Below are 25,708 nucleotides of genomic sequence, written 5' to 3' on the forward strand. Positions count from 1 at the left end.
CTATTGGATGCCCTAGGTGGAAGGAAGGTTTTCGTTGATGGGAGCTTTCTCCCAAGCTTAGGAGAGCACCTTGAGCTTCATTACGGGTCCCTGAAAGTCTGGATGAGCAGCCAGGACCTCTTTTTCCCATCCTCTTTTGGTCAGACGTTCAGTGGTGTCAATTTAAAGACTGTAGCCTGTGAAGCGCAGAATACAGCTCAGTCCAGCATGCGCTCCCCTCATGTAACACGTGCTCTTAGGAGCTATATGGTATTTCCCATTTAGTTCATGCTGTGCGAATAATAAAAAAAAAAAAAAAGTAATTGCTAAATGGAAAATATTGGATGATAGGAGCATTAAGAGTGAGCATTTTTTTTTTCAGTGCAAACTCAAGTGACAACAGCAGTAGGTTGGTTTAAGGTCTTTCATGTAAAATACTCTTTTTATTAAGAACACAGCTTTAAAATTTGTGCAAGTGGAAGTCTCTGGCTAAATAATCAAGTATGTGTTAAGATCAATTGACATACAGGAGCTCCTCGGTGTCTTTTGTAGCCTACCTGTAACTTACAGTGAATGTGTCTTTTGAAAATTGTCTGGTCCTGGTGTAAGTGATAAGATTTGCTGAATCCTTTGGGTAAGCAGACTGAATGTTTATTTTTTTACCAATCTACAAGAAAAACAACAAAGACTCCAAAAGCGCCTGAAATTTCTAGTTTGAATTGTCTTGTTCCAGGTTTTGGGTTATTGAATTTCACTGTACCACCTTCTGTTGAACTGGGATTTGGAAGTGACATGTGAGGCTTGCTTGCAGGTGGTCATCAAGTCTGGGTACCTCAGAGCCTTCTTTCAGTTCAGCTAGCTTGAGCTGATCAGCTTTTTTTTTTTTTTTTTTAAGCTTAGTAAAAAGTTTGTGTTCTAGATCTGACACTGGTTGTTTTTCTTTCCATATAAACTGGTTATAATAGTTTTTTGGGAGAGAATCCCATATCTGAATTGTAAAGTATGCTGAATAGATAATGTTTTTACAGTTAGAGTTTTAGACTTTGTTTTATAATTTCAATTAAAATTTGGCTTTAGTTTACTGATTTGGAACATTATGCTGTTTCAAGATAGGGGAATTTTTTTGGGGGGGGGAGGTGGGAGTCAGGTAAAGCCTTTTTTTAGCATCCATTCTTGAACTTTAAAGATCATTAAAAACAAAGGAGTTATTTTACTGGTCAGATTGTTACTTGGCTTATGTTGTAATGAGTTTATAGTAATTTTGGCTCTTGATTTAACCCATCTAGAGTTTGACTTTTTTAAAATGAGATGTTTTTATTAAAAGTCAGCAAGGTAATATCTTTTTCCTCTGGAACATATTTTTATTTTTAGAAGCCATTATTAGGGAGATGTTTTGTACCATTTAGGTCTCTTGACCCTTCTTATCTTGTTGAAAATCTAGCTTCAGTAATCTTTTAGTATTAGACTGCTTTGTTGCATGGATTCTTTGGTAAATAGATTAATCTCTGGGTCTTGTGACTGTATTAATCTTGCTCTGCTGCTTAGGTTTGCTGAGGGATTTCTAATAATTAGGACATCTTTGTGCTTGGTCTCAAAACAGTTACTGTTTTTCCTGGGATTCTAATGGTGAAGTAGGAAACAGTGGAGACAACCAGATGTATTAGCAGTAAGAGGTTCTTTGGTTACTTTTGCTTTTCATGTTGTGTAAAAAGCTTATAAATATTTAAGTAGTTTTTGCAAGATACTGACCTGAAACAGAACCTTCTAAAACCATATTAAGTGTGGCATTCAGTGGTGATATGTTCATGTAGGAGATCTTAAAAGAAAAAAGCAGACTTCTTTTTAAAAGCACAGGCACTTTATTGCATCTTTTGATACTTCACTGTGGGTGCTTGTAAACTGTGAACTACTGCAAGGCTATAATGTCAAAATGTATCCCTAGATGATTCTTCCTGAATGGCGTCTAGGACTTTGGACAATCACATGGTGTCACTTCTTGCGGAAAAAATTGTGCTTAGCAAAAGAGCTTGTTTGATTTGTCTCCTCATGCCTTTCATTAATACGACATTCTGGAGAAAAATGTTGACACCAGAGCCAGGTAATAAAAGGCAGTGGAATATTTCTTGTGAAGAAATCTTGTGTATGTTTTGCTGTAAGTCTATTTCCATATATTGCTTCCAATTATTTAATTTTCAGCATTTAACTGTTGCTTCAGATTATTTTATGGTGCTTTTTAGTATTGAGTGAATAGTGAATACAAGAATCCTTTGTTTTGCATGATGCTGCTTGGTCAGGATTTTTGTATTCTTTGGATAAGTGGTCTACTGATAACCCTTTCTTCATATGTGATGTATGTTGTTGTTTTTAGTAGAGCATGCACTCACCAACAAAGTTTACTCCAGGTGTTAACGTGGTCATGTGAGCCATCTCAGTGTTGTGAGTGTATTCTGAAACTTTCCTCTGCTGGCTTGAAATCAGAAATAAAACTTATTCTTGGTAATAGTCATATTAAGCACTCAAACAGCAGGCTGTTCAAGTGAATGAAATGCCATTAACCAGAAGGGCAACGAGAGCATTTTTTTTTTTGTTTTAATTTGCTTAAGAGAATGAGATTACAGCCAGAAAATTGTCTTGTCAAACAGCCAGATATTGACTTCTTGGTCTTCCATTGCCAAATGCTCAAGCTTCTCCAGCTCGCTCCCCTGAGCCCTCTGCCAGCTTGCTGGGAGAGCCAAGAGTGAAAGCTTGGGCTAGTCCTTTCCTTCTTTGTTGGGCAAAATGTTACCCATCAGAGTTCTAAGCATTGCATTTTTACAAGATCTGAGAATATGCGTAAGCCATGTTTACTTAAAAACTAGCAAAGCTCCATTTTTCTTGAGGCCATCTTTTATTTGTAATGTATATAAAAGTGTATTTATAACTTGAAAGCGAGTAGGTGCTCTGATTTGCTAACATAGAACTTACTTTTAGTAACTGAACTGAGGGAAACTCAGTATTAAATATTAACTTTAATTTAGAAAGCCAAAAGCCAAACTTTTGTTTCAGGTCACTTGTGTTGGTATGAAGTACTTGACTGGTTTTTTAATTTTTAAAAAGAAGTTATTCTGTGAGCATAAGAATGTGTGTAAATATTTGTGTTTTCCAGTGTTTAATGTTCCCAACTTGTGCCTTCTGTGTGCTTCCCAGCCCTTTAGTGTGTTGCTTCCAGTTTCTTTGCATTTTTTTTGATTTCTTCCCTTCATGTTGTAAATGTTCCATGCTGTCAAATAGGTTTAAAACTAGCTAGTGGACTGATAAGTGATGAAAACTGAGATATATACAGGCTGTGTACAAAAGCCTTCTTTCTTCAAACAAAAGAATAAATGGATTGAAATAAAAGATTGGGTCCTTGTTTCACTTGTTTGGTATGTATCTTTGAAGAACTAGTCCTTTGTGTCAACATTAGCTGTTACTATCTCTTTTCTGTGAATTATCTTTTGACATTTTTAGATCAGGTTTGCAAGTTTAATCAGTTCCTGTAGAGCTGTTAGCATAGTATTGAGTTTTTTTCTGCCAGGGTATAAAAAATCAAGCTTAAACCCAAGTTTTCTTGCTGATAAACCTTTATAATTCCACTCAAATTACATCTGTAAAATGATTTTTTTTCTAAAGACTTCCTAGGTTTAATTGAATGAAAAAGAGAATTATAAGTAACTTTTGAAAAGTCTCTGAAATCAGGCACACTGCAACTCAGTTTATTACTGGGACTTGTGCTTTTTTTCTTCAGGTACGTCTCTGGATAAGTGTTGAATACAATATTTGTTCCCCTTCCCCTGTCCTTTGGGAATTCTAAATCACTCGCAGCAAAAATAAGACCAGTTAGCCTTACATAAACTCCCATAGTTACCAAGTAAGACCGTACTGATGCCACAAGGTGCTCAGCTATTACCAAAGCCTGAAAAGGAGAAACGCCTAAGGATCTGTTATACCAATATTGCTGCTCAAAAAAATCCTTTATTCCACTGTTTAAAATATAAAAATGATGTAATTAATTCCCACAGGATGTAATATTTTTGAAGTAACTCCAGAAAGCTCTATTACATAGCACAGTACAAAGTTAACCTGTAGACTTCCTGAGCGTAGTGTTGTCCTGTCATCTCCCTGCACGCTCCCTGTTGTGACCATTCCCTCAAATGCCAAAGAAGCCCCCTGCCCAATCCCTGCCATCCCCATGATATAGTTAAGGATACGTTGTTGACCCTAAACTACCTGGAGCTATTAGCTGATTCACTGAAGGGCAAGTAGTCTTTGCATATACTTCCATGGCCAACTGTGCTCTGTACGCACACTGTGTGTGACTGTAACCTTAACCTAGTAAATAGCTAATCTCTGATAGCCAACTTCTTACTCTTCTCACTCAGTTTGTACCTTCTGTAAGTTCACAGTGCAAGTTAATAATTTCAGAGAGTATGCGTTCTTGCACTCAGTCTTTAGTTTAGACTTTTTTTCACGTGCTGTTGGAAAGAAAATCAAGGTATCCTTGGAAGGAAACTGCTCTGAAATTTCAGGTTATGTTGGTAGGAATCCATGGCTTCTTAATGTACTAAAATGAAAATGTAGTATTTCAGTGCTTTAAAAAAGCAACAAACAAACAAACCACCAAAAACATAAGGCATTTGCTGTTCCTGACTTTCAAATTCATTCATAAGTCTTCCAAAAAAAACCAAGAGAGCACAAGTCAATAGCAAAAAAGTGCAGAACTGACCTCTGAGTGAGACAACTGTACAGAGCCAGCTAAATCATGACTGTAACATTGGAGAATCTCCTCTGGCAAAACTTGCTGTGGAAACTTGAGGAGCAACTGTCTCTGTCTGTCAGCGTGGTCTTTCATCTATACAGTGCCCACCCGAGCAGAGCTGGCAGAAGAGAGCACATAGTACATGTGCTGCGTCAGTACATTGCTTGCGATCGTAAAGCAATCTCTGGGAGGTTGCAAAAAGGCCTTCCCAATCCTCCAGGGCAGAATTTCAATGTATCGAGGGGAGCCAAAGACACTAGTGAGTGCAGGCTGCCCGACACTGCATGCTTTTTCAAGGCAAGTTTTGGGCGGCTTTGGCCGAAGTGGAGTCAAGGCGTTCTATGAACTGCAGATAGCTGAAGTCTGTTGTTTGTGACAGTGATCCACAACCAAATCTTGCCTTATTTCTAGTCCGTTCAGTTGTGGGAGAATAAATACCAAGGATAAGCAGTGCAGTCTTGGTGTCCTGCACTCAAAGTAAGGAAGGGAAGGAAGCTGTGGGATCCCCTATTTGAGAACAGCTATAAAGTATATACAGAACTTTCAAGAGAACTATTGCACTGCTGGTTGTTTTCCTAGACACATCCAGGTGATGTGCTTGTTCTAGAGCTCCTGGCTGCTTCCTGTACATTCACAAGTGCCAAAAGGTTTAGTTAAAAGTACAGCTGGAACCTACGTAGAAATTTTACCCGATTTTGCAGGATTTGGCTGGCCATAAAACGTGTGGGGCCTCGGAGCTGCTGCTGCATTCATTCAGTCTTTTTCTGGTATCTGAGAGTGCCAAGAAAGGTGACAATTTCTTTCGTCCCCTGGTAGTTTTTTAGGGCTGTTTGCCCTGTAGCAGCTGCTTTGAGGTCTCTAATTCATTTTCATGCTGGCCATCAACCATGGGTCTGCCTGTTGTGGCTAAATGCTAGTATTAGTGAAAATACAGAAGGGAATGCAGTAGAAATACAGTGAACTACTTTATTTGAATTAAGGATGAGGAAAAAGAAAATGGTAGACATATTTGCCAGTCTACCTACAGCAATTGCCGGGTTCATGAAGGAGCAAAAAACCTCAGATCTGGAACTGGTGAAATGGGTTAAAAATGCTGGTGAGGGCAAGAAGGCAGAGCAACTAATGTGACAAGTTAGGAACTTTGTTTGGCAGAAGTGCATGGGTCCTGTACGTAGAAACAATGACTTTATAACCTGAAACCATTGTAGTCGTATCACCAGTTGCAGATGAAAAGCTTACAGTCTGACTACTGTTTCTTGAACTAGACACTTTGCCTGCGGCTAGTAACCATTTGCAGATTAAATGGATAAAATCTGGCAGATGAGCCACCCTTAGATATGTTGGACAGTAGAAATAATAATCATGATCTGTGTTAAATGTAACCGAGGATGTTGTTTTAAAAGGGAGAACGTCTCAACCCTTACAAGCTTCCCTGTCAGTTGTTATCTGGATTACATATGCTGTGATGATCTTTCAAAGAGAGGTCAGGTCCCGCTGCATGCTTTAGTTGAGACACAGTGCTGTGTGGAGGCAGCAAGCATGCTCTGAGGAAAGCTTCTGACGATGCAGGGATGGTGTGAGTAACTCCTGAGCTATGTTTCTAGACCTGTGGCGGGTGGGGGAGGGGGGCGGGGAGCGAGCAGGATGCAGAGACACCTTGGGTTTCCACAGAGCTAGTTTCAATCCAGCTCTGTTGCAGCTGAGCCGATTCCCTGTGGATCTACCTTCTGCACCTCACTCTCCAGGGTTTCTGTGGCTTAATTCACCAGCAGAGAAGTGCTGTCTAAATGTATGGAGACTGCTGTGGGTTATTGCCAGGCTCCTGACTTAATGAGCCCTTCCCACTGTGGCTGGAGAGCAGAGATCAGAAACAGTCATTAGCTCTTCTGGTACCAGCAGAAGGCCAGCGGAGGCCAAAGCTAATAACAAGGCTGCCGGTATCTCAGTTCCTCATGCTGAACGCCACAGGCATGGTGTCCTCGTGCCTTGCCCTCCCGGTCCTCTGCAGCCTGGGAGCCGATTTACCTCAGTCACCATGCCCAGCCTTTGTGTAGGAGTCTTCTGCTTTTAGTCACACTGTCACTAATCATCCCTCTTCCTCTGTGCCCAAAGCTCAGGAGCATTGGTGAGTGCAGTGCAGCCACAAGTCCCACCGGGTGTTCCTGGAATAAACCTCCTGGCTACCACTTGGCTCCTGGCGGAGTCAGCAGTGCTTCTGCACAGGTCTCCCATTTCTTGTCATCCAGCATCACCCTAGGCCACTATCTTCAGGAAATGCTCACTGCTGTTTGAAATCATGTTTGTCACTCCTGTGTTCTTGTGCCAGACTCAGGAGAAGGAGTGGAAAGGTGTTTGTCTCTCTCTTGTGTTTTAGGACATTCTAGGGCTGTACAAGCAGGTAATTAATGTTGGTCATATTTCTCAGTACTCTTAGGAATGCTTAGATACTGACCTAGTGCTCAAACCTGTTTAGAGTTGGGTTTCTAATAGCATTGCAAGGGCTTACGTGGTGCACCAATGGGAGAGATCACACCTATTGTCCATCAGAGTGCTTTGGGGATGGATGCTTCACTGCCATGCTTTAGCTGAGCTCTGTTTGGAGTCGCTTTCAGTGTTAAAAGTGAGTCCTCAGACTCAGCTGTAAATTACTAACTCAGGAGATAAGCAGTAATCTCTAACCAAGAATGTGAATGTCCAATTTCAGAGTTCAAACACATGATTTTAAGTTGCTGTGAAGGTATGTATTCAGTGTTTAAGAACAAATGTCGCTTGCTTATCAGTTGATAAGCAGTATCTTGTTAAGATTTGGTAAATTGATGGCTGTCATATGCTTGGTCTAAATTAGTTTGCAAAACAACTGGTAAGCTTCTCTGTATCAAGATTTAGCTTACATGTGCATAAAGAATGGTGCTTAAGATCTAGGCAAAAATACTCTGCTATGAAACCAAGGGTATGTATTTTATTATACACAAGGAATTCAGAGTTATATGTCTAACCCTTTGCTTAGTTAACTTAGACTAAGCAAAGCATGTGACATATGGTACCCCTCTGGAAAGGCTATAGAGGCTGAAAAACCTGTTTGCCTTATGCATTGGATTAAGATTCTGAGAGACTGCCTGCTGCTGTCCTGTGGACATGGGTTTTGTGTGTCGGTGTGTTTGGTTTCTCCATCCCCCAGCACTTGCTGTTGGTCCTTTGGCAGCTGCACCACCCACCGACTTGTAAATGTCTGTCTTTGTTAGGGCTGGTGGGGGGGAGAAACTAGTATAACAAACGGAGGGACATTCTTGAACTTCAGTAAAGAAATAAAAAAAAATCAGTTGTGATGTGACAGCCAGATATGTCACTAGCAGTTATTAGAAATTAAATTCTAGTTCAGTACGCAGTTTGTAGACCAGCTGTAAGGAGTCACTGCTATTGGGTTGCCTTGCGTTCTTAACTGCGAAGCCCCTGCTCACAAAGAAATAGCTGGCAGTACCTCTATCTCTTTACAGTTGTTGGTAAAGTTATTGAACAAAAAACACAGACCCAGCCAAGTCAGGGAACGGAGTAAGCAGTAGATAAGCTTTATTCACAACTTCTAGCCTTTTCAGGATCTTGTGTGTCTGTGTGTGATAGAGCGAGTGAAAATCACATCCCTGTGACCATCTCTGTAAACCGTGGTATAAATGCAGTGTTTTAAGGAGTTGGAGATTTGACAAACAATATAGATGTTAGGTCTTGGTGTTGAGCTGTCTGATGCATGGAAGTGGATTTGGATCTGATGGATCCCTTCAGCAGGTGTGATGAGATGAAAGGGATTTCAAAGTGCTGAGAAAGAGCCATCTAGAGCTGCTAATGGGGGATGTTAAAGACCAGGGTGTTTCCAGATTCCCTCTGAGTAGGGTTTAACGGTACAGCCAAACTTGTTCCCTCCAGAAGGGATTTTTTTAGGGTCTGGCAGAGCGTTCCAGTGAAGTGTCACTGTGTGACTTCTCTCATACTCTTTAAGGTTTGGACCTGTTCCTGATGGTTTTCCCTTGTGCGTGCAGTGCCAGGTAAGACTGAATCAAGAGAGTTGAGTCCTTCCCTGTAAGGGTAGTTGTCTGCTACGTCAGCTGAAGCTGCTTTACATCACTTCTTCTCAATAGGCAGAGGCAAAGTAGATGGGCTGAACCCTGCCTGCTTTGCCACCATGCCAGGGTGTTCTTGCGTGCCCTTCTTGCCAGGGCAGCCTCCCATAGGCTGGCCATGGGTACGTGCGTCACTTCTGCTCGTTGGACTCTAACGTTGGATGTTAAAGGGTCAGAACATTAGCCTGAGTCAGAAAGGAGGCAGCTGTGGCAAGTGGGGTTGGCTCACTGAGGTATCAGATGTTCTCCCAGTGGCCAAGAGAAAGTCCAACCCATTCAGCAATGGAAGGCTGTTTGTTTTTTCCATCTTGTTTTATGGTACTCAGAGCTGCATTTAGGTTGCAGGGTGGTGACCTGAGAAGGGCCGTGCTTCACCACCACCATAACCCTACACATGCTTGACCTCTATGGGTGTTTACCTATTTGACATTAAAATTTCTTAGGTGGTCGATGTTCTGCTTCTAGGAGTGCAAAAATATGCTCAAGTTGAATCAGAGCAGTGTCTCCAGTAATCCCGTCTGAGATTTGGAAATTGATTCATCCCCAAGTGATATTTAAAAAAAAAAAAAAAAGTATCCAAAACCTCAGGTCCCTTTCAGAATCTTACCATTGCTCATAGGAAGGAAAAAACCCCAAACCTAAAAAGATAGACATTTGGAGTTATTAAATGCAGCCTCTGTTTTAGGAAATACCTGAGCTAACAAATAAATTTGGGCTTGGCGATTATTCTGTGGAAAGTACTTCAGCATTTTTCTAAAGTTTGCCTCCTTTGCACAGAGGAGTAATCCCAGCTGTGGGAGGATGTGACCACCAGCAGCTTTTGAGATGAATTTTTGAGTGAGGATTGATTTGACATGCAAATACATACTTTGGTACGATCATTTGCCTGATAGTCTGGGAATAATTTTCATGTGACCTACTGTTGATGTTTCAAGTAAGTTTAATATCTGTTGTAAGACATGGTCTGAAACATGCTGCTGTAAATTCAGCTGCTCCAAAAAAATAAACAAACATGATTCTTTGCTATCTTATTTTAAAACACAAAATCAAATGACAAAGCTTTTGTTTAAAGTGTAAGCTGAACTAAGAAGAGTTGTATGTTTGAATGTTGGGAAAATTGTATCTGTCTAAATGAATCTTAATGCTTTGTTTAAGCACATGAATATAAAAGATGTGTTGGGGTATAAACCTTTGAAATTAGTTGTAGTATAATCTTTTTCTCCCCCTTCCTCATGCTTTCATTGTATCTGGGGTTTTTTGATTCATAAATATAAAGAAACTGAGCAACACATTTTTTCTTAAATAAAAACAAAACTGTCCAAAGCAAAAAAGGAACAGCGCAGCTTTACTTCAGCAAATAAGCGCTGTTGCCTCGGTGGTTGGAAAGGCGAACTTTATTTTTGTTTTGTGTTTTTGCTTTGGTTGGTTGTAAGCCAGCAATATAAAATGGTTGTAGGCCAGCCACAGAAAATAACTCACTGTATTTTCTGTTGATTATAGTACTACCGAGATATTTCTGTTGCAAGTTCTGGCAGAGCACAGTTTCCAACGCGTGCTGGTTCCTTTTGTCTCTGGATGTGAGTTGTCATGGTAATAAGCCAGCGAGCTGCAACACGGAGCTCCTCACCGGCTCAACCCCCGGTCGGTGGTGGCTGTTTGCAACAAGTAACCTCAGGAGGGGGTGGTCGAGGTCTCCTACGGCATTGGGGCTTCTAGAAAACCCCACTTTACAAAGCAGAGGTGGCCCTGATGCTCTGGGTGATTCTGGAAATCAGTGTGTTGCTGGCTGGGTTGGGATGCAATTGTGCTGTTTGTGTTTCTGGGTTGGTTTGGGTTTTTCTTGCTTGGCAAGGGAGAAATGCAACAAGCAGAGAGTGGAGCGTGATGATGTTCAGCACTCGGGACAGAGCTGAACCCCCCCAACCCAGCGATTCATTGCTGAGCTTCTCTGTCTCAAGGGCACAAGGAGGCCAATTCCAAGGTCTTGTTTTAACAAGGTAAAATGCCAGTATTCCCGAGAGGGTAGATGAAATGTGAGCAGTTGGGATTGTTACAGCTCCAGATGCGGACCGATGATCACAAGTGATTGTGCAGAGGTGGTTTACCGGGTTACCCCTTTGTCAGCCAAACAGCATCAGCACCTTAGCCTGTTACTAAATTTACAAAGCTTGTTTGCAATGGAAAGCTTAAAATGTTCACATGAGCAGTTATCACAGAACACTTGACAAAAGACAGCTCTTTAAGGTCATTGCGACTTATTTCCTCGTGATTTGGAACACCTGCCCTGTTTAACAAATCTGGTACGATAGGAAGACCAGCATACTACGAAGCCTATGTTGTCAGGATTTTTTTAATGATCACAACCTTTTTAATGATGCATTTGAAGGAATACTGTGTAGTTTTGGTTACCACTTGGCTATGATGTTGAAGTCCAGTGACCTAGGCTTTACAGAAGTTAAGGTTTTTCAGAAAACAGATTGCTCTTGCCCACTACAAGGAAAATTGTGTGAAGAGTTCATCTAGGCTAAGTCTGGAGTGATGTGCTTCCTTCATGGCAATTTGTTTGGCTTAGTTATGCCTAGATTGTCTAGACTGCAGTCCTTGTGCTTAAACTGGTATCATGAATATTAATCCTGGCTGCTTTGAAACCTGTAGGCTAATTAAGCACTCTAAAAAAACCCACCCCACTACCAGCAAAAGTATGTGAGAATTGTCATACCTTAATCTTGCTCTGACAGCTCTTGGGAAATCCCCTAAGCACAGCTAACCACTAACCCTATTTTTAGTAGGCAACCCTACCTGATAGACTGTGGTGTCCTTTTGCTGGCCACCCTAGTTGCTCTTCCTGATGTTCTCTGGGCTGAGGTCCTTTAAAATGCTTCTATCATTACAACTAGGTGCTGACTAGGAGTTGCTTTTTGGCTGTTTACTCCAGGACAGTGTTTTTTTAAAACAAATTTTGTTATTTAAAAGCTACCAATCATTATAGTCATTTGTATTTGGATAAACTTATATAAAACTTATCTCTGCTACAAGTAGTTGTTTAAAAATAACTCCTGCTGTATTTAGTAGCCAATATATTTGTTAGCACAAGGTCGATTTTCATTTAGTAGGATATTGAGTCTTATTCCATATAGCTAATGGAAAACATGGGGCAAATAACAAACTGTCTCAAAACAATTTGAGACTTCCCTTAGCATTACCAAAAAAAAAATAATAAAAAAAACCAGGAAAACCCCCTAGGAACTGGGATAACTCTGCAACAAAAGATGTGAATGTTTGTGCAATGAATGTGAAAATGGATAGAACAGATTTAATACAAGCTTCCAACTGTTGGCTATAAATATTGAAAAGGCATGAAAAGGCAATTATATATATTCTTAATGGTGAAAAACTTAAGTGCCTTTCATAATTATGGTCTGTGCAGCCAATAGGAGAGATCTTTTGTCGTGAAACCATTTTGTTTGCATTTGGACATGCGACCAACATTTGGATTTTTGACTACAGAACTTAGGCTTTTGTGTTAAGCATTTAATTGTCTGACTTCTGAGAGTCTGGAAAGCAGAAAAGAAATGCATGGTGCTACCCTGTAATTTCCTATGCTCATTAGTTTGTTCACTGACTTATACGAGATGGCAGGCTTTAATTTCCCATCTACCCTTTCCACATTTATCCCCATCTTATGGGATGATTATAATCATGAATGTCTTAATTTCTTTACTTTATTCTGCTGAAAGCTTTATGACCAGCAGGGTATGTTGAACCAATTGTACTAATCTTGAGCTGGTGTTAAAAGTCTGTTAGTGTGGGTGGGTCATTGAACCTTCCAACTCATTTTCATACGTTTGAGCAGGTTCCACTGGCAAGATTGAAAACCCCAAACTGTTTATATTATTATATGTAAATCTGTGAGGCATTACATGGCAGTAGAGATTTTTTTTTAATCCTACTTCCCCTTAGAAAAAAAAAATCTAAAATGCAAAAATAAACATGTAATGAAATTGTCTTTTGAGGGAAGCTCATTTAAAAAGAAAATAATTCACAAAACAAACAAAATGTATTTGAAAGACAGGAAGGCTGATTTAAGTATCCCATTGAAATATCTTGTTTCTCCACAACTATTTTACTGTGATCCTATGGTGTTTCTCCAGCCTCTGACTTTTAAAGGCAGTAATGCAGCTGAAGGCTTTGGATAAGTATATTTTTGTTCTCTACTGGGATAACTCCCAGTTAAGACAAACCAGGAAAAGGGGATTTCTCCTTTTTCCTTACAAGGTTTTGGAGTTGTTCCTGATTAGCTTCATGTGCGGGTACTTCAGTTCCAGATTAAAATTGCCTGTTCTTCCTGTTTCTAATCCAGTTTAAAAATTCCACCTGTAACCCAGAACAAATGTCCCCACCCTCCCCCCAGGGGAACTAAAAATAACAACTTTTTGTGTGTCAACAAGTCTTAACAAGATCAATACAATTTCCATATTCCTTTCCCACTGCCTAGCTGAAGCAGAGGAAGTAAAGGCTTGGGATGGCTTGATGGTCTGTAAACTGCTCTTCTGATGAAGGCCGATTCCCAAGCTTAGTCATTCCTGGTTGCTGTGGAGTCATGTTTCGTCATAAATTTGCTGAGGCAAATTCATACAGGTTTAAGATGGTACAACTTTTTAGAACTTCGGTGGCCACTAACACGTTTGGCTGAAGTTCAGGTAACTAATTTGGCATTGGATGGCTCTAACAGACCTTTAAGTTAAAAAATTGCCTTTTAATCCCAGTCACCTGTTTGGACTATGGGTAAGAAGGTATTTGTCTTTAGCAACTCCTTAGTTTCAAATTGTCTCATCATTGTCTTGGAGAGCTGTGGTTTTGAGGGAAGCCAAGCTATTGCCTGTAACAGGCAGTTTACGAAAAGGTAGACTCTGCTGGCAGGTGGCAAATGGGGGACGGCAAAGCTGCTCTGCTACAGTCAGTTGTCTTCCTACCCCGCGTACCTGCCTTTGCTCCCTACCCATCTCCAACACTACTTGTTCTTGCTTCCCACCCCTCCAATTTTTACATTTGTCCTGTGCCAAACCAAAGAAAAAGAAGAAATTATAATGGCAATGTGGCGTGATGCTGCTTATCAGAGCAACTCTGCTGAGCTGAGTCCCCTTCGACGTGTGTCACGAATGTTGAGTTTCCAGGCTTGCAGCTTATCTGGGAGCTGATGGTGTGCTGCTCCTTGGGAAGGGGAGGGCTGTGTTGGGCTGGATGGTGGCTGGATAGGTCTGTCTCGCTCTTGGCAGGAAAACAGGAGCCCCACAGGAGTAGAGAAGGGCAAATGGGATCTGAAACTGTGCTAAATGTGGGAACAGGAACAGGATAGGAACTTCTTCAACCCTGCTGTGAGATCGTTGCAGAGAGTAGCATCACCTGATTCTGTAGGCTTAGTGTTTGAGAAATCAGACTTGAGTATTAAAAATGTCAAGTTTGGCTAAAGGAAATGCTAACTGATTCATGTGTAAAACTGATAGACCAAGCTTTGCATCCTAGACTATACTTAGAAACTGAATGTATTAAGAATCAGCAGTTTTATTCTGTGTTCAGGAATTAACTTTTATTAGTCTCTGATAGCTTATGTTTTTCTTATATACTTCAAAATAGACAGATATAAAGGAAATAGTTCTTTCAGGTAAATTTATAAAAGTGAATTACATGATCTATATTCATCCTTAAAATATGGCCCATAGGATTTCAATCACAAAAGTGCCAATTTGGGTGACTTGACATATGTAATTGCACTTACTTAAATATTTTAATTTATATCTGTGTAGCTGCAAATTCAGCATTGAGTCAATAAATTGTTTTCTATAACTTTGGCTTTAGTTTTTTTTAAGCCACAGATCTCTATGTAGCATGCTGTACACTATATTACTATAGTAAGAATGGCTTGCAGAAAAATGCTGTGGTAGCTTACAGTGAAGTTAAGAAGAACAAATTATCTTAAATTGTAGTGTAATAGTTTGGATTCTGGCAGGCTTCCCATGTGGCGGCCCCCACCCCTGAATATGAAGGTCCTGATGTAAGAAAAAGAATGTAAAAAATTGTAGTACATGACAAATACTTCATTTTAATCTCTTCAACTAATTAGTCTCGGTATGGCTTACTGATAAGTAGGTGAATACCTGGGCGTGCCTCTGCACGGCAATTGTGAGTGTTTAGAAGCTGGAGGTGAAGACGAATTCTTCATCTTCACGTGTGCATGGCAGGGATTTTGGTATCAGTAACACTGCATTTCTTTGTCATGGTGTTAGTCGCGTTTTGTGGGTTTGCTGGCAGCTTAGTATTTGCAAGATGTGAACTCACCCTTAGGGTAAGGTTTTGCCTTTGGAGGCAGGTTTGGCTGGGATAACTGATGCAGCTTCCCCCCTTCCCCGCCTGCCCTGCCTTTCCTTCAGAGGTTGCTGTCTCTGAAGGCAGTAACTTGCATTGTCTCCTGACCTGGTGTTGGTGAGAGCCTGGCATGTTAGTGTGAACCAGATGTGAACAAACCTACTTGGGAGCAGACACGTCTCTTCTGTGGACATGGAAATTTCTGTTTAAGCCAGATGGGATTGATGTTGCTGTAGTCCAGTCTGTTTCTTTTGGCGATGCTGGCACTGCTTTGGCCTCGGTGAGCCAGTAGAGGCAGCCAGCCAGGCAGGTGCTAAATCAGTGCTAGAGGAAAAAAAGCAAATATAAATGCTATAAATATAGCTACCTGAGTGGCTGAGTCTCAAATGATTTCAGGTGCTGGATGTGAGAAGAAAAGGGAGAAAGACAGGATCCTGCAGCTACAAGGAAAGAGAGGCAGGACTTGAGCAACCTGGGTTTGGACTGGGGCTTTGTTGCTTACTAGGAAGAAAAACTTGGCACTGCTGCTCTAGCTACTATATCACGACTTGGGGAAAAAAAGAATTAAAATACTTGAAGAGAAAAGGGATGTTCCACTTTGAGCTAAAATAACTGTTTAGTCAGCCATATAGAAATGACAAATGCCTCCCTTCCTGCTAGCGGTGTCATGGTCTGTTTAAACCCATTGAAGACTTCGAGGTCCCACCTTCACCCACCACGTGCGCTGTTGCCTCCCATGACCCGCTGGACGTCACTGGACCTTGTGGTCACTGGACCTTGTGGGTCTCATGCTGCCAACAGGGAGGCTGCAAGTTCGGTCCCTGGGAGCGGGTGCTGGTCCTGGGGCTGGGGAGGTGGCGGGAGCCCGGAGGGGAGGGACTGGGTGGCACCTCCCGGTTTCAAAACAGCGAAACCTGGGCTTGGGCTGGGGTCTGGAGCTGCCGGGTGTGATGGGGAGTGGGTGTGCCCACCCACTGCCCCATCCCATCGGAGCCTGGTGCTACTGGCGGTTGGCTGGGTGTGAGCTGAAGATAGGTTATTTTAACAAAGATCAGCCTTTCAAAACCTGTTGTAGGCTCAGCCAGCAGATCTTTTTGAGCCCAAGGTGAATATTAGGTGCTTTGAAAAGGTCCTTTTTTTTTTTTTTCCCCCATCCTCTGAGACAGTGAATTAAGGAATTAGCTTGTATTTTATTTTTACCCTTTGATTTAAAATATACCAAACTATTATAAGATGAAAGCTTCTTTCCGCTTGTTTGCCACTTCACAGAAATGGGTGAATTTCTCACTAAGAGAGCAATGAATTTCAAAGCTCAGCATTTTGCTTTTTAACTGTAGCAAGGATGAATAGTTGAGTTGGGCCTGTAGTTTCACACCTTAATGCAAACCAGGACTGAAACCACTGTAAGTCTGCAATTTTTAGAGCAGTTTAACTTTTTCAGTCCAAAATAGCAAATTTTCATGTCTCTATCACTTTACTAAAGCAAAAATTTGTTCATTAAGCTAGTATGAATTTGGGGCCAGCATTCTGGTTTGGTTTTGCCTGGTTTGTGTAACTGGCATTGCCAAATATGTTTGAAGCGCAAATTAAATGGATAGAAATGACCGGGCATAAACATATGCAGATTTTTATTAGAATGGAGAGCAGAGGTAAGGTTGCAGGCCGATGTGTTTCTACACATCTAATTGAAGTTGAGCTATGTTAAAACTTGAGTGTCTCTGTTTTGTTTCAAAGTACACAGTCAGAACTTTAAACTGAGCCAGCTGACACCACAGAAACAAACAAATTAAGAAATAACACTGAATTAAACAAATTTTGGGCTGCTCCACACACAGCAACCCAAGCATACGACTTCGGCTGCAGTACAAATTTAAGCGTAGATTAGATTTCAGTTGTTTAGCCTTCATTTAAATAAAAACATGCTTTAAAAACTGTGCTAATTTGTGCTTTGCGTTTAATTTTTGGTTTTGGAGTTTTCATTGAGATGTTTTTTTCAAGCTGTTGCCATAATCTTTGTGTAGAACTTGATTCTTGTAGCAAGATTAGCTGAGCCTTTGCGTTGCTTTTGCTATTTTTTTTTTTTTTTCAATTCTGCTGCCTGGATGAAACTAGAAAGCAGCAAAGTGGTGGTTTTTCTGTGCTTTTGTATAAATACTCCTTCCTGTAGCAGAATATTTAACCAGTTTTAGTGGTGATGATTAGCTTTGCTCCTCTTGACTTTAAAATAAACTGTTACAAAGTTATATTTTAAAAAATGAAGGGAAAAAGTGTGAAGAATTACTTTCTCTGAAGTTTTGATGGCTCAGTCTGCCACCTTGTGGTAATTTGAGTACACGTGCTGTAAAAACAACCACCAAAAAAGCATCAGACTGCTGCTGTCACCTGCATGCCTTATATATATATATATCCTGTGGATTAGTTAGAGGCAGCTTTCAGGGGCACTGTCAGCTAGCAGAAATGTTTATGTCAGTCACAGTGGGGTTGAATTTGGCTGCTGCTTTAAGGTTTTGCTCAACTAGCTGGCATAAATCACATAGGCAGGCTATGTCCTTCTTGAAAGACAAAGCTCCTGAGAGTTTTAAAATTTTAGCTTTTTTCGCAAGTGTCTAGAATATAAAAATTAAAAAATTTTGTAGCTTGCATGCCTAATTGTATGTGTTTGTGTTATTTTTGTGAAATGGCTTTTATTATACCATCGTTTCAAGCATTTGGAATCTGTTTAGGATTTTACAACACTTGGCGCAAATATTTCTGAAGGACTCTTGCATTCTATTAATTCACTTTTAATTAAGAAGTTGAAACAGCTATTTATGTTCTATAATATGTTCGCTAAGTAAGCAATGCCTAGTTTTTCCTAAGATAAATGGAAAACTGAGGTGACCTAATGACAATAACTTGATATTCTGATTTTATTTTATTTTTTTCAAATTGCTTTCTTACTCTTTAATGCTGCAGACTGACAAGGAAGTGTGCAGTGCCTACTGACAATATATGAAAATACATTCAGCTCTCATTTTCGACTCTACTGTAGTTTTCTGTACCTTGCACTATTATGGAGAATTTAATTGAAAGGAACGATGCTGGTTATTTGTCACTTAAATTTCAATGCCAAACTTTTGGTGCTAGAGGGAGCTGTTTCCTCCTAGACACCCTCTGGAAAGGTACAGCTTAAAGAATGGGCTGCAGCACACCTTTTGGAAACAGTTGTCTGATTTGATGCCAGTGCACATAGCTGCAATGTTATAATGACTACTTCCTTTGATAGGACCCCACTGTCTGCGGCACTGGTCTGTTTTCTTGCTGCTTTTTTTGCAAATCAAAAAAACCCCACCTTCTCTCTGTGGTGAGATGTCTTCAACTTTATCTTCCCTGTGTTGCTGCAGCCAGCAACCACTATGGAAACACAAGTAAAGATTTATTTAGTTGTTTTTTTTCTTACCCCTCCCCCTTTTTTTAGATCTCTTTTTTTTGCCTTTTTTAGGCAAGGACTTCCACAATCTGCCATTCCTGGTGTGGGGATCTATGGGATATTGTATTTGTAAATATTTGACAAGTAAACTTACATTTTGAGAAAGGATTTTTTTTTTAAGGTGTTCACTAAACTTATCTTGTCTGTTGCTTATGAAACTGGTCAGAATGACTCCCTTCAGTGATTTAATGCATTCCCCCTGCTTCAAGTCACTTCAGCTGCATTTCTTTAGGAACATAACCTGTGTTCTTTACTGCTTTGTACATCTGCAGGGTTGGTCACTAGGTTTGTGTCACTCAGCAGTTTTGGAAACCAAATGTCCATGGATCCATTTTACCAGGCACTTCCACTTTTAGGTCTAAGCCAGCATCCTTAATGGTTCTGTATTCATCTGTGAATCCGTTACCGTGGATAAAATCTGTGCAAGCTGGTGGCAGAAGGTTACTCTCTTTCTCTTCTGTCTCTGCTTTGTTGTTAGACAGGCTTGTTGGAAATGAATTACAGTAGCGCCTTCTGGCCAGGCTCTTTTCCATGTAATCCACTGCTGTGGGCATCTGATCCTCAATGGTCCACTCCCAGCTTCTCGCGGCAGCCGGTGGCTTGTGCCGCAGAGTCTGCCATGTCCGGGTGAGCGGCAGCGATGCCACAGGGACTGTCGGGCTTGCGTCTTACCCCGCCGCTAGCACAGGGCTCCCGGGAGCCTCTGCTCATCCCCAGCCTGTCTGGCAAGTGAGCAGGTCACTGGCTGCGGCAGACATGTCCTTCCACACACTTTTATTAACATAAAAAAAAAAAATAGAAAAAAGAAAAGAAGAAAGTAAAAAGCAAGCAACCTACTGTATTTTCTCTTCAAAGCCTCCTATGTGGAAGGTCCCTCCATCCCAAACCATGCATAATTACTTTTATCCTTGATGTGTCCTCTGCTCCTCACAGGAGGACCAAAGCCTCTAGAGGGCAAGGGAACAGAAGGACCAGAATAGAAGTGAAATTGCAGCATTTTGGCTTTTGCCCTTCTTCCACTTTTTCAAACAGAATATTTGCTTTTTTCAGTGTGAGAAAAAGATGTTCTCTTCAATACTGAATGAAAGACACCTATTTAGTCTCAACCACTGAGTGTAACTTCTGGCATCTTTTCTGATCTGTACCATGTTTAAACAAGTACAGTAACATTTCTACACTTAATGTATTTAACTAGATTTTATTTTTATTTTGCTCACTTGAATTCAAGTTCTCTGTGCGACTTCAGTCCTAACGTCCTTGTCCAAATACCACAGCTAGCATTCTTTCATTGTACCTGAAAACTGAATTATTTCTGTACTTCACGGTCAATTTTAAATACACAAATATTTCCCAATGACCAAATCTTTCATAAATGTATAGCTTTGATATATTCCATTACTTGAAAACATCTTCTTACAGTAAGTCTATAAAAGTGGTATTGGTGTTAATTTATTCTCAGCTTTGTCAGCCTCAGCTAGTGGTTGCGAGTCACTGCTCTGATTTTCAATGAATTATGGATAATGCATTGTCTCTTAACTAGCACGTTTAAAAAAAAAAAAAAAAAGATGATGAAACAGCATCAAATCTGCAAGCCAAATTTAAATCACTCTAGAAGTTGTTGCCTGCACTGAAGTTCTCTCAAGTGCTGTAGTGATTTTAAGTATAACATTAGTAAAACTGCTAGACTGACATTAGTGTTTCCGTAGTTGCATCTTAAGAAGTTTTAGTCTTGGATGTTGTTTTCATATCTTTATTAATGTTGTTTTGTGAGCTGGATATTGGAGGTCCACAATGGTTGAATGTAACACTTCGCCATGTAACTAGGATTGTATTTATGATTTTTTTTTTTTTAATGATCTCGTGCCAATAATTTTCTCTTTGTGCCAACTTTTTTTCTCATTTAAGCTTGTGGTTTACCTTCCACTTGAAGTGGATACGATTTTGTAAATATTTATGTACAAAGGGGTATTTTGTTAGACTGTTTTGTACTTTTTCTTTTCCCCTGAATGTGAAAAGACCAATTTCCATGAACTTGCTTTACGAAATAAATGAAGGGGTTTGAGTATGTTGGCATTGGGAAGCAGGACAGTGGTAGTTGCAAAGTAGCTCACTGGGGTTCTGGACCAGGCTTGTTTCCTGGACATGAGCAATAACTGCAAAAGCAGAAAGATTTCTGTGTCTGTATTTTCCGATGTGGATGCACCATCATTATTCTCCATGTCAGGTTCAAAGGTATAATCCAAGGTATTCCTGCAACTTGACTTTAACCTCTTGTAAATATATTATTTCAAATATTCCTGTTGCCCCTACTAGGAGAGCTCTGAATGCTTTGCAAAAACAGTATTTTAACAGCTTGTACCAAAACGAGAATCCTAATAATATTTTCCTTGTGTTTGTAGGATTTGGAGATTGTGTATTCCTATTTACATGGAATGGAAGCCTTGTGTAATCTGAGAGAGCATCAGCTAAGGTATGATACTTTATCATTAAAAACACATATATGTTAATGCACTAACAAAGCAAAGGAACAGTAGGTTTGGTAACTATACACTTCTCTTGTGTACCCTACCTAAAACTGAAAAGCTGGCTATCACTGCATCCATTTCTTCCATTCTTTATTGTCCTAACGCTTTCTCCTTGTATGCGTGCATATGTGTATCCCTATTTGTTCCTTCTGATTGCTATTATAGATGCATTTGTTTTCTTTTCAAACTTTCAGACTAGAAGTAAATGTTTTACATAAAGTACAAGTTCCAGTCCTGAATGAAAGTCCATATATAGTCAAAATCATTCATATAATCTAATAATCATGAGAGCAGAGTCTGTTATTCAGCTTCTGTTTCAGTTTGTGCTTGCTTTTGTGTGGAAGTTTTAGACAAATTATGTACTACACATGCAAATGATACTTAGTAAAAAATTATTAATAAATGTCACCACAAACTTTTTTTATTAAAATGCTTCATGAAGCAAATAAATTCAAATAAAAACTTCCAGAGGCTTGTGTGTGTTTGATTTTTAAGTAATTGTTTCAGTTGTCCTCACGTAAATGTCTTGCAGCACAGGCTTCTAAGGGTATTTGGATATTGGTGTGAGGCTGGCAGATACGGAAGGAGGCCCGCACATCTCCTGTAAGCTCTATGGAGAGAGAGGGTGAATTACTGTTAGTTTGCATCCTGGGGATTGCCAACATTTGCTACATATAAAGTTGCTGAGGCAGCTTTGACTTAATGTTGTTTTAGGTTCTAATTTCTGGCCTCTTGCTTCGTCATTCTGTCAGAGTACACATTCCCAAGCCAATATTCTGTAATTTGGAGAAAACAAAAGGCGGGGTTTTCTTTCTCCTGAAGCACTCAAGATGCATTTTGCAATGTGAATGTTGACTTCAAAGGAGTCTCTGTAATTACTTCTGCTTTGGAAGGAGGCCATGATCACGTTCAGTTAAAGCATTTTGTGTTATGCTATTGTATGCAAGACTTTTAGTACATCAAGTTTTGCATAGCTGGAGTTGAACTGATGTTAACTTGTTTACAAAGATCAAAGTGTGCCCATATGGTTGCATGGTATGTTGATGTGTGCTTCTTGGCTTCCTGTGCAGAATGAGGTTCTTGCTGAGGAATGTGTGGAACTCGCTCTCCCAGCACAGTGAATTCCTAGAAGAGAGCTTCTGTTTACAGTACCATACATGGAAAAGGCTGGGCTCCTGGCAGATGTGGGACAGAAAGCTTTTATAGCATCCTTCAGGACAGAACATTTCTTGTGGCAGTGGGATGCCACAAAAACCTCTGAGATGCATTAAAAACTAGTGTATTAAATATAACCTCTAGTAGTGAATAACTTACATTATGGCTTGCTCGTGATCTCATCTTGAATTTATTACATTTGTTTGGGAAGCAGACAAAGATCACATTCGAGCAAAAATTAGACACCAAAATTACATTTTGACCAGAAGTAATTGAATTTTTCAAATATTTGAGTTTATAGTTTGTACCACTTGGTCACTGTAATTTCTGACTGTTCCAGTTTAACGCAGGAACTGAAACACTTGGCTACCTTCTGTAAGAGGCATTTTCTCCCCTGTTACTGTCCTAATAATGGGACCAAAATGCTGTAAAACTCGGACAGTGCCAGTGGTGAACTTGCGTGACTCTATCAGGAATGTACTTCCTTCAGTCCTAATTCAGAGGGGAACAAAAGTTGCTTGTTAAAGTGATTCTGTTTCCTATAACTCCTACTCTTAGATGGCCCATGGCCCAGCATCGTTTCAGACCAGTAGGACACAGACTATCCTTGAGCAGTATTTTAATTTTTAAATCTGTCTGCTAGAAATGACTTTTCTTCTAGTATCTTCTCAACAGTAACTTTGTGTCTGCTTTCCCCTTCCCTCTCAAAACAGAGGATCAGAGAAAGAAGATAAGGACCTGGGAGGTAGAAGTAGACAGTAGCTTTTTGGTGTCTGTAAAGGATTTTGGCAAGACCCAATTTTATGGTGGGGACCAGTGTCTGAAAAAAGAGAAGGTCTGTGGTTCAAAAAGTTTTTTGCTGTGTCAGGAAGCAAGAAGGTTTTTCCTTAGCTGAAATTGATATCAAATACATAATAGTTAATTATATACAATACAGACATTGCCTATAAGAAAAGTTCTCAAAGATGGTCCAAAGAGTAGATCTAAAATACTGCAATGGAGAAAGGCTGTGGTAGTAAAACTTGGTCTTTTTTTTTTTTCTGTGTGTTTTTTGAGCAAACAGAATTAAGATCTTAATTTTCTATTAACAAAATTCATGAATGATCAGGATACCACTATAAGCCTGCCGCTTCTGGACAGAAAAAGCATTATTTCTTAGTAGGCTGAATTAATAAGTAAAATCCTGAAAGAGATAAGTGCCAAGGTAACTTTTGTAGCAGCCTGTTGGCTATTGAAATGAATTATCTAGGAAATGATGGGAAATGGCAATAAGAAGCCTTTTAAATGTCACATCAAACCCAGACCCACTCTTCCAGTCCTCAGATCAACTTTTTTGAGACTTTTTGCCTGAGCAGGAATTCTTGAGCACTTTTGTCAGCTTAGGATATCATTGCAGGCAGCTGGTCATTAGTGCGCTGAGGTTCTGATGATTGATCCTGCGAAGAATTGAGAATTTCTTTTCCAAATTTAAATATAGTTCCTCATTTGAATGTTCACATGAGCCTCTTAGGCAAATCTCTGTCTGACTGTCTGTCAAATAGCCTTGGTGTTTGCAGTCTGCTTCAGAGCCGTAGAAAGTCCACGGGAGGCAGCGGGGTTTGTTTCCTTCCCACCCCCCAGTAATTTATAGGGTCCATTTCCTTAAGACAGTAGACAGAAATGGCATGTTGATTTTTTACACCAAGGTAACATTGCATTTCCTAATACGTGGTAAGTTCTATTATAGTTGCTCTCTATTATGCCACATTTGTCAGGCAGACAGTGAATGTGAAAGTGCTTTAATCCTCCCCTCTAGACAGAGGATTTTCCTGCAGGACGTTCTCTCCACTTTGAGCCTTCTGGGATTTCAGCATTAAAATCTCACGGTAATTTTTAAGTTGCTGAATTTTAGCAAAATAAGAAGCATTGATTTACCATGCAACATAATTTCTTGTTTTATCTATTGGGCCTGACTTGAAAAAGGGAACAGTTTTTATATCGTGGTATCTCTGACTAGTGTTAACGTATCATAAATTTGTATCCATTTCAAAAATTCTGAATTGTTTCCTTATAAAGCAACTTACTTTTATCAGATCACTTTATAAAATGAGATCAGTATCATTTTACCCATTTTATAGAAATTTTTTTATGGGAGCAATTACATCTAGTGACCTAAATCAAATCTGATCTTGGATGAACTAATAAGTTTAATGCTTAGATTTAACAATTTGTTCTCTTAAATTAAAAACCAGCTTAGCTTTAAATTGATGGTTAGTTTCTGCAAGTGCTGGAGGCAAATGTGGAAATGCTGACTAACTTTAGAAAGTGAAGTCTTTGTGACACTGATAGGAATCATAATTAAAAATGACTTCTTTCCTTCTCTTTCAGACTGATGTGTGAAACTGTTAGATATGAAAGGCATGAAGCAAATGAAGTTCTATACTAGTAAGTATTTCTGCTTCTCTTCGTATGATGTTCAAAGAATTAATTCATTTTAAAGTCTGTTAAGGACAGTGTTCGATGCCAATTCCCTCACCCAGCGCACAGCCTGTAAACTTAAATGAGCCACTTCGTTTTCATTGTCAAACAGTGGAGAAATTTGCTGGTGCCAGGGAGGGAGCTAACAGTGACTCTTGCTTGGTGATGTATGTTGTATTCATTTTTGCAACCAGTGAGATGCTGTAGCATTAGGGGATGTGGGATGTCTTCTCGTTAGAGTAAGTTGTCATTTAGTCTCACTTCAATTTTGTCAAAGTAGTAGCGACCAGCTTTTTGTGCCGGAGGTGCCAAATCGACATATCTAACACAGCTTATAATTAGCAGGAATGTGATCTAATGTCAGCTCAGATTTACAGTAGAGATCTGAGGATTGCAATTGCTTTGTTTATGCAAGCAACTTACTGAAACAAAAGGTTTATTAGATTTTCACTTAATGCCTCTAAACCAGACTCTAAATGCAGATTTTTCTGGGTTGTCTGGTGTTATTTGAACATTTAAGCATATGAAGCATGCACCTGTATGCCGCCTTTTATGCATGTGTAATTTTTCCTATGTTGGCCATCAGGAAGAGGATGTGATTGAACAAACTTTAATGCTAAGCCTTGACCATTCAGCAAAGTTAAATTAATGTCTAATGAAACCCAGTAATCAGTTATGTATGGGAAATGCACAAGGTCAAATTTTAAGTAGACCAATATAATCTTTGTTCATTTTACAGACTAATTTGCTAGTGACCATTGTGCTGGTGATTTGTCCTTTACTAGGCAGTTGGTTGTGTCCATTATGTGTACTAGAGTTTTTGTTTAGACCCAATATCTTGGCTCCTTCTAACTGTTGGTTTAAATTTGAA

The 25,708-nt window shown here is 39.8% G+C and overlaps 1 protein-coding gene across 6 annotated transcripts in view; it reads left to right on the top strand.

Annotated features, from left to right (window-relative positions):
* Positions 1–25,708, top strand: part of RAPGEF2 (Rap guanine nucleotide exchange factor 2) — a 194,014-nt gene that overhangs the window by 39,097 nt on the left and 129,209 nt on the right. For all 6 annotated transcript variants that reach the window (XM_069786196.1, XM_069786180.1, XM_069786188.1 and 3 more), the window contains exons 2-3: positions 21,100–21,170; positions 24,748–24,804. In XM_069786196.1, the coding sequence (XP_069642297.1) occupies positions 21,100–21,170; positions 24,748–24,804 (128 nt within the window). The remainder of the gene's footprint in view (positions 1–21,099; positions 21,171–24,747; positions 24,805–25,708) is intronic.

Source organism: Haliaeetus albicilla, chromosome 1, assembly GCF_947461875.1.
Source record: "Haliaeetus albicilla chromosome 1, bHalAlb1.1, whole genome shotgun sequence".
NCBI classification, from domain to species: domain Eukaryota; kingdom Metazoa; phylum Chordata; class Aves; order Accipitriformes; family Accipitridae; genus Haliaeetus; species Haliaeetus albicilla.